This window comes from Falco biarmicus, chromosome 8 (assembly GCF_023638135.1).
Source record: "Falco biarmicus isolate bFalBia1 chromosome 8, bFalBia1.pri, whole genome shotgun sequence".
Taxonomy (NCBI): Eukaryota; Metazoa; Chordata; class Aves; order Falconiformes; family Falconidae; genus Falco; species Falco biarmicus.
The window spans coordinates 7,713,349-7,733,247 of NC_079295.1; the positions used below are offsets into that span (position 1 = coordinate 7,713,349).

At 48.0% G+C, this 19,899-nt stretch overlaps 1 protein-coding gene across 1 annotated transcript in view; it reads right to left on the reverse strand.

Moving 5' to 3' along the window:
• The window catches only part of TWIST2 (twist family bHLH transcription factor 2), a 37,979-nt gene extending 18,559 nt beyond the window's left edge, over positions 1–19,420 (reverse strand). Inside the window, exon 1 of the mRNA XM_056350513.1 lies at positions 18,666–19,420. Coding sequence (XP_056206488.1) covers positions 18,703–19,185 — 483 coding nt within the window. The 5' untranslated portion in view covers positions 19,186–19,420 and the 3' untranslated portion in view covers positions 18,666–18,702. The remainder of the gene's footprint in view (positions 1–18,665) is intronic.
• Positions 19,421–19,899: the final 479 nt, after the last annotated feature.

Below are 19,899 nucleotides of genomic sequence, written 5' to 3' on the forward strand. Positions count from 1 at the left end.
CCGCCCCTCAGTCCTTCTCTGGCAAACTCTCCTGGGTTATTGCACCACAGAGCTTCCCCTTCCAGGGCAGGGCACGCTGCAAAAGCATCCTGGTGTGTACGAGGGAAGGATCTATGCTTATCTCTGAGTGTTTGCATGCTGGCCTCCAAATCAGGTAGGGCTGGAGTAAGAAAGCTGCTGGAGGGTGCCCTATCACAGCAGCTCCAGAGGCTAAGGAGAACCGTTGGCATTGCTTTTCCTTCTAGAGATGTCCTTATTCCAATCCCACCACCTCACTTGGCTCTTCCATTTCTGGTTATGGTCTCAAATCTGGGGATGGGGCTCTTGGACTTCTCCAGTACTAAACCGCCCAAACTATTTCCAGCTATGCTCTGTTGATGAAAGGAGCTGAGTTGATTCCTTCCAGTGGAACTGTGCCTGGTTACACAAGCTAGGCTCTGACCGCAGAAATCAGTGTTTCGTATCTGTTCTAGAGTTGCTCCCCCTTTCCATGTCTCCAAGATCTTCCTGTATGTGGGCTGTGGATGAGATGCTTAGCTTTTGGGGGACTTGCTGTGTGGTCGGGGGATCACCTGATGAGACCCAGCCAACTCATCGTGTTGGCTGAGGATTGTTCCTAGGCACAAGAGAGGCAAGGGGATGTTTGAGGGCTGCCTTTTAAGGGAAGGGAGCTGTGGTCTCGTCCAGGGACCAGAAATGTCCATGGAGGTGGTTTGGGCCACTGCAGTAGCAGGACATGTAGGGGCTGTTCTGAACCAGCTTGCGTCTTCTCCTGGACTTCCAACTGTATACATCAAACTTGAAAATATTGCTTTATTCCTACTTCTGTTGGTCTTGTATGTTACTGGCTCAAGTTTTTTCAAAAGATTCAAAGAGCAACTAAATGATAAAGACTCTGACATGAATGTAGGCTGGTGTTCTAAAAAGGATTAAGGAAACCTAGGTTCTTTAAAATAAATAAATAATAATCTTGCCTCTGGAGAGGCTCTAAATCTCTTTGGCTTCACGTCTCTGCTCCAGTCTGTTCATCGGGCCCCATCACTTCCCTCATAACAGATCATAGGAAGGTAGTCTGGGCTGTTTGAAGACAAATTTAAATGCAGTGCTCTGGTGAGGAGTGGGCACTTGCACACAGTGAGGGTGAAATAGTTTTATCAGGCTTCAACTTAATGGTGTTAGACCATGTTAGTCATGATCAAGCAACACAGACTGGCTCTCTGCCTGGTGGGGAACTGCAAAACCATCAGGGTGAATTTTGACATAGCCCAGGCTTGGCAGCCCATGGGAGCTGGGGACCTGCTGCTCCTGTGGGAAAGCTGGTAGGGGTTCAGCTCAGCTTGGGGCTAAGGTTGGGACCAGAGGGGGAAAGAAGGTGGGGAAACCTCCCAAGTACCCTGCAACTACTCTCTAGGAACCCTGTTTATATCTTTTCTCCTTTCCTGTTTTTTTTGTACTCCTGAAGGATGTGCAGGTGTGAAAAGGGTGTTGCAGGCTCCTGGGAGTCTTTCTGCCTCCAGCCTCTTTCTCCACCCTGATGCTTGTGGCAGGTCTGGCTGCTGCTTCTTCATCCCAGTCATCATGCCTGCAACATCCATGTGGTGCAGTGCTCTGTGGTCTGCAGAGCAAAGTGGAGATCTCGACTAAACAGGCTCCTTGTGTTAGCGTGATGCCTGGTCAGACTCAGCCTCCCTTTGTGATAACCCCAGCCCAAGCTGCTCATTCTGCCTGATGCCTCCCCCCTGGTCTCCAAGGCCCTTTTCCTCTACTGTTCATCTCTGGGGCTCCTTCTCCTGGTCTGTTCCTTCCTCTCCCTCAGCTCCCTTTGTGCTCCATCCCTCGCCTCTGCTGAGATAAGAACACATGAGATGAACCCCTGTCCTGGCTGAGATTCCCTCAGCTTTGTGTTGTGCCTTCTCCCAGTTCTGGGCTTCTCGCTGTCTGTAGGGCTCCATACCAGCAGAAGGTAGGGAGATGTGTGAGAGCACATGAGCTCCTGGTAGCTCTCTATAATATCACTGATTGCACTTAAGGCTCTTCCTAGCACAAGGCTTCAAAAGCTACATGAAATTCTCGTGCTATGTAACCAGTGTGGATTTGTCCTGCCTTGGAGGAAGATGATGCTTAAATCGCCTCTAATTCTTTCCCACCACCAGGCATCATCTGTTATAGTTCCACTGCAAAAAGGTGCATCTTCCCAAGATCTCATCCTAATTCTCAGGAGGGGCTGCAGCATGGAGGAGAATCCTGCAGTTCTGTGTCTAGCTGTAGCAAGCAAATACCAGTGTGTTAGGAGCTACAGCAAAGGGAGGGAAAGGAACAGATAAAGGTACAGGAATGCATCTGAAAATACCCACAATTTGGGAACACTGCTGGCTCAGCATCTGTAAACAAAAATCTTGATCTTTTCTGCTTTTTGTTCCTGTACCAGAAACCTCTCCTGCTGTTGTGATGTCTAGCTTTATCCCTGCTTTATTGGTATTTTATTAAAGTCCCATGTAATTTTTTAAAATGCTATTAACAGAGCATTTAATGTCTTTGTTAATCAAAAATTGTATTTTTAATAGATTGTTTCTTATATTCAGACTTTAGGTGGAAAAAACTTGAACAAACTATTTTTGAAGAGTTCAAAACTAGCAAATAGAACTTGAAGCATGGTTTCTGAAATCCTGTCTCGGTTCATGTCTGACGTGGGGGGCTGACAACTGCCTGGGAATGGGGAAGAATCAAGGACACAGGCTGTTCAAAGCTGCAAAAACACAAGAGGGCCTTCACAGCAAGGTGGAGAGATGCTCCCAGGTACAGGTGTGATTTTTAACAAATAAATGCAGTCTTCCATTCAACAGCCATTATCCCTATTCTACAAATGGAAGTGATGAGTGTTGCATCCCTGATCTAGGAAGGTGGTGGTGGGGAAACAATTCCAAAAGGTGTTTGAGTCTGAATTATTATGCATCAGCACTATGCAGGCAGTTCTGTCTCTGCCCTGAATTTTGCATCTGTATGCTGACCATAGTGGTGACTTTTTTTTAAATGCATCCCCAAAATCTCTAGTGGCTTATGAACCACAGCACTGCTGATTTCAAGCATGCCTAAATATTTAAGGAAAGTCTGATTTATACTGTAAATGCTTGCTCATCATTTTTCCTTTTAATCAGTGCAACTGTTGGGACTCTAAAGCCCCCTTGGCTCCCCCAGTCACTTTGCATGGCTTTTGAGTGATTCTGCTTTAACTGGAGACCTCGGGATGGCTCTGGCCCAAGTGAACTCCTCGAGATCCTTGTGCAGTATTCTCCTGGTGGTACCCTGAGATCAGCAGATGCTGGCCTTTCTCTCAACTCCCACTCAGTGCCTCAAATCCCAGGGAAAGCTCTCCTTCCGCTGCTACACCCTGTGCTTTGAAGACAAAAATGATTCAACAAGATCTAGGGGGTTTGTATGGTTCAGCTGCCATCAAAAATTCACAGGGGTTTCCAAAGCTAAGGATGCCTCTATGATCAGGGTCTTCAGTGCCAGCCCTCTGCACAGCTTCCCCACCACTGAAGCTTGCATGCTCTGCCTGCATAGTAAGACTTGCCTGCCTGTGGTAAAGCTAATTCTCCCACAACTACTCTCCTCTATATGCACGTGATGCCCATTTGCAATTATGCACTGAGCTCTTCCTCAGGTATGCAGCCAGGATGTCCTTTGCCTTCAGCCTGGCGCTTCTAGCTCCAGAGAAGCAGCAACCAAACTGCCTGTGGATAAATAATTTGGGATTGTAATGGATGTGCTGAGTCTGTGCAACCCCAGGGAGTATCTGCGTGCGAACCATTCTCCTGCACAAAGTCGGTGCTGGTGCCCATTGAACCAGAGTCTTGCCATAGGCTTGAGCAGCATATAGGCTGCATTTTGTGTTGCGTTTTGCTTTTTGTGTTGTGGCTGTGCAACCTCCCTGAGCTTGTTTGGAAAGCTGTTGCTTGCCTTTGCTGCCTTGTACTGCCTGGAGCAGTTCCCGGAGAGCAGTACAGCCTGCTCTCTTTGTTATCTGCTTCACTAATGTGTGTGCCTGCCTCTTTGCCTTTCATGTCTGTTGCTCTTTCTTTTTTTGCTCCCCCCCTCCCACCTTCTTTAGGTCACTTGTTTTGAGTCACTTTTTTTTCTTGGTACTAAACTCCACTGCAGGGTTTTCCAGCTTTGTTGCTTTTCTGACTCTGGAGGGATGTTTTGTTCTCATTTATTTGTTTTGCTATCCAGAATACAAAAGGTTAAACAGTTTGGAGAACTTTATTCTGTATTTACTGCCGAGGTAGGCTTCTAAATCAACAGTAGGTCGTGTATTGGAGTGACTCACAGAGCTGCTTAACCTTTTTCCTTCCGTTTTGTCTCTCTCCAAATCTGAAGCGCACATCTGCACTTTAGATCGCTGAAAGGAGAAACTGTGAAATGCATCCGAATTGCTGTAGATAGGCTGCTCAGCCTGGCCCCGAGAACAGAGCTGGTTTCCATCTGGCAGTGGTCAGATCCCTCTGGGATGTGAAAAGCACCTAAAAATACAGGGTACTGAGAGGATGTCACGTGCCATGGGTTGACAACCAGCAAGGAGGATGGGCTGGCTGGGCAGCACCAGGCTGGGCAGAGAAAAAACAGTCTAGTTGCATGTGGATTCCTTCTCTGCATGCGCTGTTTGTAGGAAGGGTCTGTCTCCCCGGGAGGTTACAAGGTGGGCAGGCAACAGGCAAAGGAAAAGTATTAGCTGCTGCTTTTCAGAGGGGAAACTGAGGCACCTTCAACCAAAATTGCATGGACAAATTGGGTCTGACCCAGGAGTAGGTTCAGCCTGGCCCCTTCATTTAGGGTGTGGTGGAAATGAGTGCCCCCAGGGTGGGCTATGGGTGCAGGCAGAGCAAAACCTGCTGCCCCCACTGCATCAAACGACCCAAAATAACAAGAGAGCTGCTGCCTTTACAAGTAGCTTTAAGACTCTGGTATAAGCTGCCCCAACAAGGGAGCTCAGCAAGCTGGCCAGAGCAAAGCCAGCCGCAACATCCCATGGCACTCGGGGCACCAGCATGCACAGTCCCCTCCAAAAGCAGCGGTGCAAAAAGGGCTGGAGACAAACAGAACAGATGGGAACAAGTCGGGGGGGCTCCTTCATCAACCATCATCTCGGCAGCTCTCAAATTGCTGCCCTATGAAACACCCCCTTTCCTAGCAGCCAAGAGTATGGTTAGACACCCCTTTTTCCCTAGCAGCAAAGCAGGGGTGAGACACCTCTGCTCCCAAACAGCAACCCAACCCCCACTTTTCTTCTATTCGGCAGTTCTTGGTGATTCTCTTCTAAGAAATCTATGGAACATCCATACTTTTGTTTTTGTCCCTCTCATCTTCCCAGCCCAATAGCTTGACTATGATCCTGAAAGATCTCCTGTGCTGTTTTCAGGTGTCTTGGCTTTAAAATGCAGCTTTTCAGCGGGGGCTGCTGGACAGACTGGCTGTGCTGGGGCGCTGCTGTGCTGCGGTGCACAGAGCGCTGTAGGTACAGCATCCTGGTGGGGCTCAGCTTGTCAGTGTGCACCCTGATCTTTCTATTTTGAACGAGTTCTGTCCCTCAGTGGTGGGTACCAGCAGCTGGGGACAATGCTCGTCGCATCCTCTGCCTGCATTGTGCTTGCAGAGCTGCTAGTAGGAACAGGCTGCATCCTGGCAGGGGTTTGTCACGCTGGTATGACCTGATCTGTTAGCTGTTATCATGTATTACAAGTTGTGATGACAAAAGAAATATCACTTATTCAGGGTGCAACCTGCAGCTCCTGGCTGTCAGTCCACAGTATTTTCTGCAGTCACGTACCGGGTATCTGCATCCAGCGTGCTGCAGGGCGGCATGCTGTGGTTGCAGGATTAGGGCTTCCCCACAAAAGAGGTCTGGGTGGCTTGAGAGAAGTTTTTCTTGTGTTTAGACCATGAATTACCTTGCTCTTGAAGCCTGCAAATTCTATGAGGTTTTCACTAATGAGAAGACTGCACTGCATGACCTGCTTGGAGTAATTTTTTAAAACTTTGGTTGTTTATTGAAGTGGCTGTTGATATAGGGATGGAGTAAACCTATGCTTGCTTGTTTGGAGCCAATCTAAAATTTCCTATTAAAATGAAGACAGTACAGCTTTAATCAATACATAGAAAAACAACTGAGAAAGTAATGAGATTTAAAAAAATCCAAACCACCACACTTTTTCTATAGAGAAAGAGTATGTTGACAACTACTTAAGCATCAGCTGGTCAATATGCATGAAAAAGGTTATTTCCAAGAATCTGAGCCACAGCACTTGCAGTGTAGCCTTCCTGTGCCTGCTACGCAGGTCTGCCAAATGCTTTTGATCATGAACTGCCGCACAGTGTCAGTGGATACCATTCAGAGCATCCCCCTTGCCAGACAAAAATCTTTCACCTTGAATTACATGACTGGCAAAGCAGCAGGCAGCTGTGACTGCAATGTGGTGGAAGTGCCTCTGATGCCATTTGGCATTCTAATTCTAAATTAAATAACCTGGGAGACTGTTGTCCTGATGATTATCGCTCTGTAGGATGGGCTTGGTGCAAAATTTGTGTCCCCCTTGCTTTGTGCAGTGAGACAGCTCCTGGCTGCTCCCAGATATGCCGTGTGCTCCCTGTTAGGCATACATGAGATGTGCCCCTTGGGTGCAACCTCAAACCCACCTTGCTCTTTAATATAGTGTATCCTGCCCTCTAGTGCCAGCAGATGCTGAGTCAGCAATAGTGCAGGAGCAAGCTGTGCTCCTGTGGCTTTCCATCTTTTTCTTCAAACAGATCTCTCAGAGCCTGGGAAACTGCTAATTATGGGTCTGCTAGGGTAGGCAGAGCTGCTAAATACATCTGTTGCATCATCACGATGTTTGTGTAACGGTTTAGGGACTGGGTACCTCAGGATGGCTCTGGAGCACGCACAGCTCCGGGGAGGTATTTTGTGGAGGAAAATTTAAGGAAAACGAGCTTTATAATGGAAAGAAGGATACACGTGGCAGGCTATGTGAAAGAAGGCTTTGGAGGTCAGAAGGTTGTTTCACTGATGAGCTTAAAAATAAGTCTTGAAGCCTAGGGAGTGCTTGGCTGTCGTGCAGGGGTAAAACCTGGAAACAGGTCTCCTGCTTTTCTTCTAAAGAAAAGGAGGAGGGAAGAATAATTTTCTGTTTAAAAAGAAACCGGAGAGCCTCTCATCTCATTTTGTTACCCACCCTCTGGGGAGGGGAATGGAGGTTCCCTAGCCATTGCCCAGGACTTGCAGGAATGCTCCTGGTGGATATCTGCTGTGAGCCAGGCACAGCCCCTCAGCACTCCCCAAAGCTCCTCCACGCTCATCACATCTCCCTTCCTCCTCATGATATGACCGTTCCCTTCTGCTATTTTTAAGACCCCACCAGGCAAAAGCTGGAAGATTTGTAGTGCAAGGGCACAGGCTGGGCTGGGTCGGTCCCAGCCACAGAGCTGTGAGTGCCTCCAGCCAGCAGGATCAGACCCGCTGGGGCTTTTGCACAATTTCCTGGGTTATTTCAAGCCATCGGGAAGATCCAGCCACGAAAGCGCTGCCGGGGCCATGAATGGGAGGGGCGGATGGCCTTTTTGTGCACGAACGAGGCTGCACAAAACGGAAAACCAGTTTTGTATAAACTGCTCTCCTCCCCCCCGTCCCCTCGACTTGGATCAGAAATGCTGGAGAACAGGGAAGGGGGGGACGGGGGACCAACACAAAACCCAGACCCTGAGAGGTCACCCATAGTTTTCCTCTGATGCACGGTGAAGTGCAAGTGCTGGCGTAGCTGTTAGGGTGGGTTTGTTTCTTTAAGGTGTCTCCCAGAGGGAGGATCAGCAAAATGCAATGTGGCAGCTATGGTAACTCCTCTTGGCTTTCAGCACAGCCCTCGCTGATCACACAACTTGCTAGTGAAGAAGGTACAGCTGTCTGGGCCTTGGCAGGGATCCCTACTCTCTGCTTGCTGCCAAATGCTGTTCCTATTTTTTTAAAAAAATTCTTAGTTTCCTAAGAAAATGAAAATGGGAGAAACGGCCTCATCTGCCTCAGCCCCATCTGATGCCTCCTAAATTTGCTGGGTAAAGGCTGATGGTGCTACATCCCTACATGGTGCTGCGATGTTGGCAGCCAGGCAGGTAGTGAGCCCGAATTCAAGGGATCCTGTCGTGCTGCGAGATGCTGGGGCTGGGGGGGATGACACCAGGATGAACAGCGGGGGGCCCAGCAGTGCCTGCCGAATGCTGAGCACTCGGGCTGGAGCTGTGCTCAGACCTGCTTTGTCTTTCCCGGTGGGGGCATCCCTGTGCCACAGCCAGCTCACATGCACACCTGCAAGAAGTGAACCAGCTGGAAGCTGTGGGTTTGCATGGGGACAGAAGCTCTGCTGCATGTTGCACTGCTGGGCCAACAACTTTCCCCAGCCACTTCCCTGATGGTGCCACGGCTGCGGAGCTGCAGGTGCCTCACCAGCTGTGTTTGCACCCACAAAGCACAGTGGAGCAACTCCAAACACCCATGCTCTGAATCATCCCAGCAACCAAATCCCCTGCAAAGCTTTAGGCATCAAGGCCTGACCTGCACTCCTTGCAAGAAGTCCAGGAAACTTTCCTCCCTTCCTCTCCCTCTTTACATCCACCATGGTGGTGCTGGCCCTCACCTTTCAAAGCACATTTTGGCTATGCTGGACTTGTCCCATGGAAAAAGGACCATGCTCAGCTCCAGGATGTGACTGCCAGCACCCCATCCCCAGGAGCTTGCCCTGTGCTTGCTGCTGGTACTGCTGCAGGACCACTGCATGGTCCCTATAGCTCATCTTCACCGGGGGTTCCTGCCAGCCCCAAGAGACAAATCAGTGGAGCCAACAGCATGGGCAAACACCCTCTGCATGGGGAGGGTGCGGTTTAGATGACTACTTTAAGATGCAATGTTAAGATGGGCTTGTACTAGCGGTGCCCAGTGCAGGGTGCTGCAGCTTGCGTGGATGAGCTGTTGTGTTTGCATGCAATGGGGAAACGTGCACCGAATTGCTCCCCTTGAGGTTCTCCAAGCTGCTTCGTCAGGCTGGGTCTGCTAGTGTGATGTGGCAGAAATGCCTGAAAAGTGTCTCGTTTTGAAATATTTTGGCTGCATATGTAATTTTTAAGGATGTGTCTGAAATAAAGAATAGCTGAAAGGCAGACTGATCGGTGCAGTGGATGAGTAATTCAAGGGGGGCGCCTGTGGGCTTCTGATCTAGAAAGGTTTTGTATTTTAACATAATAAGAATGCTGCTAGAGCTCTGTGAGAACTTATGTAGTAGCTTTTAAATGAAAGCTTAAGAAAAAAACAGCATGAGAGAAGAAAAATCTATCACAACCGATTTGCACAGCTGGTGAAATTATGGCATTAGGAAATAGTGCCGAATGTGCTATAAACGGGAGGGTTTTTTCTGTAGGAGCAGGGATGAGTGGGCAGATCTAAGAAACTTGGGGCTTGTGCACGTACCTGCTCAGGCATTGTGTGGCATGTATGAAAACCTGTCTAATTGTAGCAGAAAATGTGCCAGTAAAGACGTATAAGAACAATAAGCTGTATCAAAAAAGGGAAATACATTTGAAGAGTGCTTTGAAAGCAAGGTGGTTTTCTCTCTTATTCTGGCATAATTCACGGCTACAATTTTCAAAGCCACATCCGTTTCCTTAGGCTCCTCAACCACTGTAAAATATTTACGTTTTGCCACCCATTGAGAGTGAAAGTATCACCTGGTTTACAAAATAACAGCGCTTATGAGTAAAATTTTCAGATTAACTCAGTCCTATTGAAAATCTGTGTTTTGAGCTCCCTATTCACAGCTGAAACTGCTACCCTGTATCCCCAGCCTTCTGGACACATGGCATTGGCCCAGGGTACCTGTATTTATGGTGTTCCCTGTTTCCCTGGCGTGAATATGTAAGACAGTGGTGAGTTATTCTTTCGTGCGCATTAAGCTATTGCAAGAAATACTGATTGCTAGGTTGCGTGGGTTTAAAATTTCGGAGGGGTTTGCTGGAAAGAGATGTCCTGATCTCCCTTGCTCTCGAGGCACAAACTGCACCTTGAACAGTTCAAAACCCTGAACCACCTCTCTGCACCGAAACCCAGATAACAAATTTCATGGCTTCTTTAACGGGGAAGGTGGTGAGAAAGCAGATGCTTAGCTCTGCTCCAGCTCCCCTCCAACGGCAAACATTTCAGACCCGTACGGTATAAAAGAGAGGTTTAGTGCTAGCAATAACGGGAATCTATTAAACGTCCCTTCTTGTGGCAAGGGATGGAAAACCTCTTGCAAAATATCTGGTTATTCAGTGCATAAAACCCCACCGAACTGGAGGAGAGCTTTGAACGCGGAGATTGCAGGGCTGTGCCTGAAGAATGACGCTTGCAATTAAAGGCAGCAACAAGGACTCAGTGATATTAGAAATTTCTTAAACTCATCAGGCAAAATAATAAATTTCTTTAACTGATGCAGAATAGCCATCTCATCTAATGTGTAAATCTACACATTAATATGTTGTATGTATAGATTTCTCTTTTTTTAAAGACACTGCTATCTCATCTGGCCTGCTTTTATCATGGGTTTTATGCCCTGATATCTTACTGGGAAGTTTCCATGGCGGTGACTCCCAGGTACTACCAGAGGCACTGCCGTAGCTGAAAACTCTATGCAGAAGCTCTTGCATGGGCTCAGTCCTTGCCACCCACCCCACCATGGCACCCGCTGGTGGCTGGTGTGCCATAGCTCGTGGGTCAGGCTTGCCTGGCTCTTTGGGGGGATACAATTTGGTGTGTACGTGGCATGGAGGTAGTACTGGGCATCCCGGTGGGAAACATGTGAAAGGGATAAGGAAACAGGTGCTCAGTTTTGGAAAGCTGTTTTCCCTAAACTAACTCCTGCTGTCGCTTCGATTGTGCCCTAGATGTTTTTTCCTGGGAGCCCTGCTATGCCTGCAGCAATGCCAGTATGAGGGTGTATCGCTCACATCCAACAACGTGCTGCCGGGGAGGATGACACCCTTGTGCTCAGGGTGGGTGGCATCACTGAGCACCCACGGATGCAGGAGCTCCTCCTTGGCTGCACTGCCTGTGCAACCCAGCCTGCAGCACCGCTTTCCCCCACGGTCTTTGCTCTGAATGCCCAAGTAGGAGCTTAAATTTTATATTTTCTTCAATGGGCAGCACTTATATAATTGCTGTTGCGTATATGTTGCCCTTGGCGGAGGCGCGCAGCAGGCGCAGTGGGATGGGGCTGTTTAGATGTCGAAAGGAAAGTGGTGAAATGCAGAGGACCAGCAACCAAGTTTTGTTGCTGGTCCTCCGCATTTCACCACTTCTGAGAGTGAAACACTGTTTTATTGCTTCTCTGTCCTGAGCAAATTCAGGGTGGGTTTTTTGTGCTGCAGGCCAAGCACACTCCTGACAGCATCTGTGGGGTGATGGTGTGGGGATATCAGGGTGTCACAGTGCTCCCCAGGCATGCTTTTTGCAGAGGGTTTAAAGATCTTTGTTGTTCTTAACAGGATGGTTTATCTTTAGCAATGGCAAATCATATGCTGGGAGCCATATGCCTGTTTGCCTTTCTCCTGAGTCTGCCCTTACTTTTTGTGTTGGTTTTTCTGTTGTTGTTGGTTTGGTTTTCTAACATCCCCATGATTTTCTGAGCTTTCCCTCCCGGCCAGCAATTTCTTCTAACAAGCCATATTACATAGCAAGATTTCATCATGGTACGCATGAAACATGGTCAGTTTTAAATGTGTGTCTTTGTGGCTGTGTGAGATCTTTCTGAGAGATTAATTTTATTAAGAAGCTTGGCACTGGGGATGCTGGATGCAGGTATGTCAGGGAATACCTATGCCACCCAAAACGCAGCTTTCCGTGTGAAAGCTTAGCCCTAGCTCCGTCCCACCCTACTGAATTTTCCAAGAGTGATCAGCTGATATTTTTTTTAACAGGAGCCTTAGTACAGCTGTGATCCCCCCACATCTCTCTTAGCCGAGCAATTAGGTTTATTTACATTTAAGCACAAACATATGATTTTTGAAAGAAGGCCCAAACAGCTTAAATCAAAAGTCATAATCACAGAAATTACTGCATGAGAATTTTTGGTGCCTAAATTCATCCACAACTTAATTCATACATTTTAAAGTGTGTGTTTGGCAAGTCTAGTATCTCTTAAGGAAATGGCAAAGCTGCTTCTTGGGGGTGGCAGTTAACAAGGCAAAACTATCTTATTAGGAATTCAATTAAAGCTAGTACAGGCTTACTGGACCTCTTCCAGTAAATATATATCAAGCTGAACCAGTAGACATCTGTCTCTTCCCCCTCCTCCTTTTTCTGTTTTCTAAGCTGTGGTTAAAAGATGGAGAAGAGAAGATGGGAGGAAGAAGGACTATAGCTCACTTCCAGCTCACCGTACAGTGCAGGGCATAAGGGTTATTTTCTTTTTGACGCCTGATCACTTTTGCAAGCTGTAGGCAACCAGGTCTGCAGAGCTCCCACCCCTTGCCAAAACACAGAAGCCAAAAAAAAAAAAAAAATATCCTAAATCACACAAAGGGTCTCAAACGGAGCCCCCAGGAGAGGTCTGGAGGTGCTCTGCTGACCCCTTCCCAGGGAGACCCCAGCTCAGGCAGGCTGAAAGCCTGGGTGCTGGCAAACACCCACTGGCCGCCAGTTTGGGAAAGCAGGAAAGCGCCTGAGCTGCCTTTCTGGGCTCAGTTTGGAGTAGATCAAAACACCCTTTCCACCCGAAAGGCTCAGACCTCAGGGAGGGGCCATCAAGTGATCAGGGATCTAATGGCCTCTTTGAAACCCTGTGTTTGCAATAGGCTTTATTGAACATTTTTATGGGAGTGGTACCAACAGCCTGTCCCTTCTGCACCCTCCTTCAGCAAGGTCCTCCTGTCTCCAGGTTCGCGATGCTGCTGCCCATGAGGTGATGGCTCATTTTTTTTAGAGGAGAAAGGCTGATTTTTGTAATTTTTTTTTTTTTCCTTCCCAAGGGAAAACCCTCCTTACTGCTAAACATTGAAAGCCTCGAGCTCTAAGGGTGACAGATCGTGGAAAAAGTTCAGAGAGAAATGCTCTATTTTACCATTCAACCCCCCAAAGAAAGCCCTGCTTTAATGCAGGAGGAGAAGCACATCCTGAAGCCCTGATGCCCACCTTGCACAGTTGTCCAGGTGCATGCCGAGAAAATCTAAGTGCCAGCAGGGCCAGGGAGGTTGAGCAGAGCCTAATAAAAAGCCCAGCCGAGGGGGTGATTGCTGGAGAGGAGCATCTTTGCTGCTTAACTGGCTCCCCTTGCCGGGAAAAGGACAAGGACGTTGCAAAAGCTGGCCCCAATGGCACAATTGTGCCCCGGCGTTGGCTGGGTGGACTGGCTGCTGTGGGCTGGGTCTGGAGTGGAAGTGGTTAAACAGATGGGTATGAGGATAAGGGTTGCCTTGCTTTGATTTATTGGCTGGCTGAGTTAATTTGTTATTTGCGTATGATTAGTTGTTGTTATTGCTGAGTGGTCATCTTCTACAACTACAAATCTAATTAAATGCTGGGGTGCCTAGAGTTGTTTTTTGGGTTGGTTTGTTTTTTTCCCTGGCAAATACTTCTACTGTTTTAATCCTTGAGAACTAATCATTAATTAGCACAAGGCTGCTAGTATGCAGCTGGAGGACTTCTTGCTTTCCCTCGCCTCTAAATTTGCTTAAGTAAATCATAAGCAATGGTGTATAGCCCTCTCCAAGTCACTTACGGCAACCCACGGAGATGTCTGGTGGGATCGTCAGCTAGCAAGGAGCAGCAAGGCAGCTCGGAGCCAGCTGAGGATCTGGCCCAGTGTGTTTTCCATGGCACAGCACTTTATTTTAATCAGCTTTTCTTCCCCTTCCTAATCTTCCATGAAGCCGGCAGGGGTGGGGGGAACTGCCCGAAACGTGCGCTTTCCCTGACCAGCAGCTGTAATTCCCTGATTACGTGTGGAGCTCGCTTTGTGCTCGGGGTTGTGGTGGCGTTCCCTTACATGCTCGTGGCCTCATCAAACTGTTCCGACAGCTCTACAGCAAGACATAAATTCTGGAGATTTCAGGCTTGGAGATTTCAAAGTCGTGCTGAACCACATGGAAATGATTCTCAGAGCTACAGCCATAAAAATAATTATATTGCTGGGGGAAAGAGTGACAAGAAACGTCCCCAAAAGAGATTTCAGCAGTGGTTACAGTATCTGTCCTGGCTCTGTAAGAGGCTGCTGTGATCTCCAAGGCTAATTACCGCTACCTATAACTCTATAAAATACGCCCCAAAAAGCACTGAAGGAAGCAATGTGAAGGGAGCTTGCAAAGGAGAAGCCTTGCAGTCTTCCTCTTTCTTTAATGAGGATGCTTCATATGCTCTTAAAATTAGAGCTCCTTTGCATGGATGACCGGTGTGAGGGTGACTAATCTGGAGACAAATTAGGGCTACTTAGCTGAAATGTATGCCCTGGCTGTTCCCGTAATGACCCTTCAATGCACATCTCTCCTGATAGGACTTTTACCACAGCCCTGCCTCCAGCAGATTAAGTAATAACATGCTTTCACCGCTTTTCTAAGCGGTCCATCGGTTTTGATCCAATGTTTTCCCTCCACCGTATGTGTCTCTGAGTCTTTCAGCTCGGTAATTAGTTTATGTGCATCTAGCCCATGGCAGATTGCTTTTGCATGTCTCCTTCTCCAGAGCATTTCCCTTGCACCCTCTCTTTCAAGGATCTCCAAGCCTGAGCGTTTTCTGGCTGACTGCAATGCATTTGGTGTCTGCCGCCTAACAGATTTCTTCTTTCCCAAGAAAAGACACGAACGTAAACAGAAGATCTAACATGCGCTTTGCTGGGCTTTTAAATGCACCAAGATGAACCCCCACCCCTGCTACAAGCCTATTAATGTAAATACCAAACTTTACAATCCTTCCTGTCAAGGAAATATATTTACATTTTTCTAAGGGTGCGTATAAAAAAATAGGGCTTTGGGGACAAGAAAGGCTTAGTTCCAGTGTGACAGCACCCCTGGTTAGCTGTACTGCTCTCATATACTATAGAATGAGGTTGTTCCCAGGGCCAGCAGAGATAACATCTGTTTGCTTCTTTAAGGACAAAATGAAATAGGATGCTGGTGTTTTATACTGGAAACAGCCCTGGAAGTCTGAAGGGGCAATGGTGAGAGGGTTGCGTATCAAAGGCACACATTGCATGCAGCTTCCCCAGCACAAAAAAGGTGGGAAAGGTGTTACTACGTGCCAGTGCCAGCCCAGGGGAGGCAAGGGGCTCATCCCAAGCCCTTCCGCAGCGAGTGGGAAGGAGGAGGTTGCTGACAGACTGGTCTTACTGGCACAGCGATCAGGGCTACATTGTCCTTTGCACTTTGCTGATGCTCCTGACATCCCAGTTGGGTGGGATCTTTCCTACTAAATGGAATTACAGGGGACGTATTTTCTTTTCTCTTGATTATTTGTGTAGTTTAAAGCATCCTGAACATTTTGAAGGAAAAAGAGAAAGGTGGCTATGAGGGAAGGGGCACAGGTGCCGGCGATGAGGATGGGGAGATTTGAGGGGGGGAAGGCTCAGCTTGGCATGTCTGCTGAGACACCTTATTGTGCTAATTGAAGTGCAATGCTGCGCCTGTTTCTCTTGAAACTACTGGAGTAAGTTGTCTGTAACTATGTGGAGCAGAACAGGAAAACCTCTCGTGGCCAGAGGAGCGAGCAGCAGTGACCTGCTGGTGTTCACGGAGGCCAGGTGGCATTTTACCAGTTCCCAAGGCTCTGATTTTCTAATCAAAAAAGCTCCTCTGATTTTTTTTGCAGCTAAAGGGGAACGATCGTTCCTCCAAGTAGAAAACCTTTCCTTGCCTGTCTGTCCCCAAAACCCAGGGAAAAGGGGAGGACGGCTGCAGCAATCCAGCCTGAATGGCACTCAGCCTTTCGTGCTCACCCAGTGTCTGCAGTGCTCACTGCTCCCAAGGAAAGGCAGAAGCTGATCCCAAATTCAGACAGCTATTTCTTAAGGGCTGGGGGTTTTTGCTATCAAGAGCGAACGGGCTGCTCCCCTGTAAGGCATAAGAACTCTTCTGGCCAGGACAGACCCATGCAGAAGTCCGTGTCTCACCACCCAGCTAAGTTTGCTCATTTTTAGAGGGTTTTGTGAGGATCTTGTAGTTTGGTTTTTTTTTTTTCTGGCAGATGTAATTTTTGTCACCATAAACGATAGAATTTGACACCGCACCACACCAGGCCATTTGTCAACAACGTTTTCAACAGTTCAACCACATGCGTGTGCATGCACACACGAGTGCAGAAAGGAGAGGCAAGGGGGGAAAGTCTGGGGGCTCGGGGAAAGGCGGCCGTCCTCAGAGGCACACAAATGTGGAGCAAAGAGCCATATCTAACCACTGGGCTGGAAGCCGGGTTACGGCAAAGGTACCGAATGCAGATTCACCCCGAAACAAACCAAAAAAGTGTTGGGTTTGGCTCTATGTCATGGTTTTCTGTGCAGTCTGAAACGTCGCTTGCAATTTCTTTTGGGTACGGATAAATCCGAGCATCTACGTATAAAATCTGCCTCGCTGGAGCAATGGTAATAATAATTCACCCAAAGGTGGTGGGGTTTTTAAATATGCTTAAAAAAAGCAGGTTTTACTGCTAAAGTACTGTGTGATAGAGAGGAAGGGTTGTATATTAGGTAACAGTTTTTAAAACATCATTGGCTAATGGCAGCACATAATTTGGGAAACAACAGAATAAATGCATTGTTCCATCCCCGCACTTTACTATTCAGCCAATCTAAGCTGCTGAAGAAATAAGTGTTCAGGACATTTTACATCTGTTTTTGACAAGAAGCCTGGGTTTTTGCGTGTGGGTTTAGTCTTTTTTTTTAAAAAAAAAAAAAAATCTGTTTGCTGCAGCTTTTTTACCCAGATTAGCATGGGAAAAGGCACTCTGTTTTATAAATGACAGGGTTTATCCTTTTAAAAAATGACTCTATTTCATCTTTTTTCAGCTGAAATCAGGGCACAGCATGTAAAAAATAGTAACATCAGCAACAGCCGTAAAACCCACAGCAGCAGCGTTACCTATTTAAACTAAACAACAGACAGCTCGTGCAATGGATAGAGTAACAAATTTTTGACCAGCCTAACATTTTGGGGGCTCCCTAGAAGCGCATGAAAACCTTAACTGCAGGACCAAAGTACAAACTGTTTCAGGATACAAGCGGAACATTTACTTGAAGTGGTTTCTAAAATGGGTTTAAGTCTGCATTTTGCACCACTAGTACATTCGGTTGAATGCTTTTCGGCTTTTTCAAACCAGTTCCTGCAGTTGCATCAAAGTTGTTGTTTTTTAAACAGCCTGTTTATTGCTGCTAAAACAAATATGGATTTGCCTCTCTTAAAAAGCCTAGCCAATGGGCTGGGATAAACTTTCTTTTCGTCCTTAAGGAGCCGATAGTCTGCATGATGAAATTATTTCATTTTACATCACGCGTAACGTTGCGGGGAGGGGGGGTGAATTTCCCTTTTGGGTGTTTGCTTGGCGAAAGGGGTTTGTGGGCTCTGCTTTATGTACCGAGCTCCAGAGAAGGACCGGCTATATGCAAACTCTGGCTGACACAATGCAGAGCTGCTCTGCTTAATTAGCTTGAGATGAGGGTGTTATTAAGGGCCTCCCCCCCCCCTTCCTTTCTTACTGTTTATTCCTCCCTCCCTGAATATTACAAAAGGAACTGAAGAGGAAGTAGTTTTCCGCTAATAGAAAACGATGAGGAAGGGACTAGTGATGAGAGTAAATAAGAAACTACATCTAACACCAGGCTTCGCTTTACCGGCACTTTGGGGAAGGGAAACTGAGCAAATACAAAAATTTGGCAAAGTTTCTTCTATCTTTGTTTGCTTTTTATTGTGTGAGGGGGAAGGGGCACAGCCTGGGGTTGCAGCCGACATCTGCTGCTCGTTTCTTTTAAGAGAAGCACAACCTGGGGCAAACTCATCGCCTAACCCTGCTCGGGTCCTGCGGACCCCTTGGTCCCCCCCCAGCCAGCAGAGGATGTGGCTGCCCCGGCACCGGGGTTTTTGGGCACAGGCACCCGTGGAGTGGGGCGGCAGCTGTTTCGGATCCCCTTGTCAGCCGGTTGTACTGATCGCCTTTTCCTCTCTTAAAAACCTTCCCCGAAGCAGCGCTTTCTGGCAAATCTCATGCAGCGATGGTTTCCCCCCCATCCCTCATCAGTCAGCTCTCAACACCGGTCCCCTCTCAGCTCCCCCATCCCTGCAGAGCAGAAACATGCTGACTTTTTTTTTTTTTAATGGGTCATATCTCATTTTTGCCTGCCTAGAATTTTCTTTTTTTTTTTTTTTTGAATTTTCACGATGCCGGGAAGCAGGAGGGGGCTAGACACATCTATGCTGTCCGTCTCACCTCCAGGTCACTGACCCCAAACCCCTTGCCTAGCAGTGTCCCCGCATCCCACCAAGCCGTGCCACCTCTCCATGGGCAGGTTCAAACCCCATGGCAAAGCCGGGCTGGCGAGAGGAGCCACCGGCACCCCATCCTGCAGCCAGACGGATGCAGAGCATCATCCGGGAGAAGAGAAATCGGTACCTACCCCTTCGGCAGCTGGGCTGGCCTGGCCCGGGCGGTGGCTAGTGGGAGGCCGACATGGACCACGCTCCCTCCATCCTCCATACGGAGAAGGCATAACTCAGCCTCTCGTGAGCCACGTAACTGCAGCTCGTCATCTTACTGTCCATCTCGTCGCTCTGTAGCACCTGGTAGAGGAAGTCTATATACCGCGCCGCCAGCTTGAGGGTCTGGATTTTACTGAGTTTGTCAGAGGGCAAAGTGGGGATGATTTTCCTCAAGGCGGCAAAAGCTTCATTGAGCGACTGAGTCCTCTGCCTCTCTCTGACATTGGCCAGGATCCTCTGGCTCTGCAGTTCTTCATAAGACTGGGAGCTGGGACTGGACTTTTTCCCCCTCTTCCCTGGGTTGGGGCTGCCATCTTCGCTGGACTTCTTACTGTATCTTCTCTTCCTGCCAAATCTCTTTGGCTGCCTTTCCAGCTCCTCTTCACTGGTCCCCAAGCTATCCACAGGGGAAACAGGAGAACTGGAGCTTTCTTCCATGCTTTCTGCAAGAAGGGGAGGGGAAGAGACTTTCCCCCCCTCCTTATGTTATGTGAGTGTGTGTGTGTCTTAAATGTGCTTTAAATTCCTGAGACAGATCCTTTGGAAAAACAGGAGGGCTGCTTTTTTTTTTTTTTTTTTTTTTTTTTTTTGCTGACCAAACGTTTTCCAGGTTGCTTGAAGGGCTCTTATTTCAAGGACCGGGGTTGTGCAAAAAATTGAGGTCTTGGAGAGAGGAAGTTATTCTAACTTTTTGGAAACTTTAGCTGAGCTCAGTTGCTAAATAGTTGTCAGAAGTGAGGGAGGTGCGGGGCTCCCTCCTGATTGGCCGGCCAGGTCAGTGGGAGGAAAGCTTTTCCCCTGCTAAACTTTCACAGTTTTATGTTACACTTAACTAAAATCTTGGGAATGCACCTCGAATAAAAGATAGCTGGCTGCCACCCCCACCCCCAGAGATGCTGATTTCGCAGCACCCCTCCAGCATAATCCCCTTGCTGGGGGGTTTGGGGGGGCTGAGCGCTTGCAGGATGCATCCAGCCCACGCTGCTGAGGGTCCTGCTCCCAACTCCATGGCCAGGCAGCAGCGGTACCCTGCCCCGGTCAGGGTGCACCCAAGAAGGTGCCCCATTTTTGCAAAATAACACCCTGTTTTGCACCCCTCTGGTGCTGAGAATCTTGCAAACCCCCCTCTGTCCCTGACAGCACCCTGCTCCA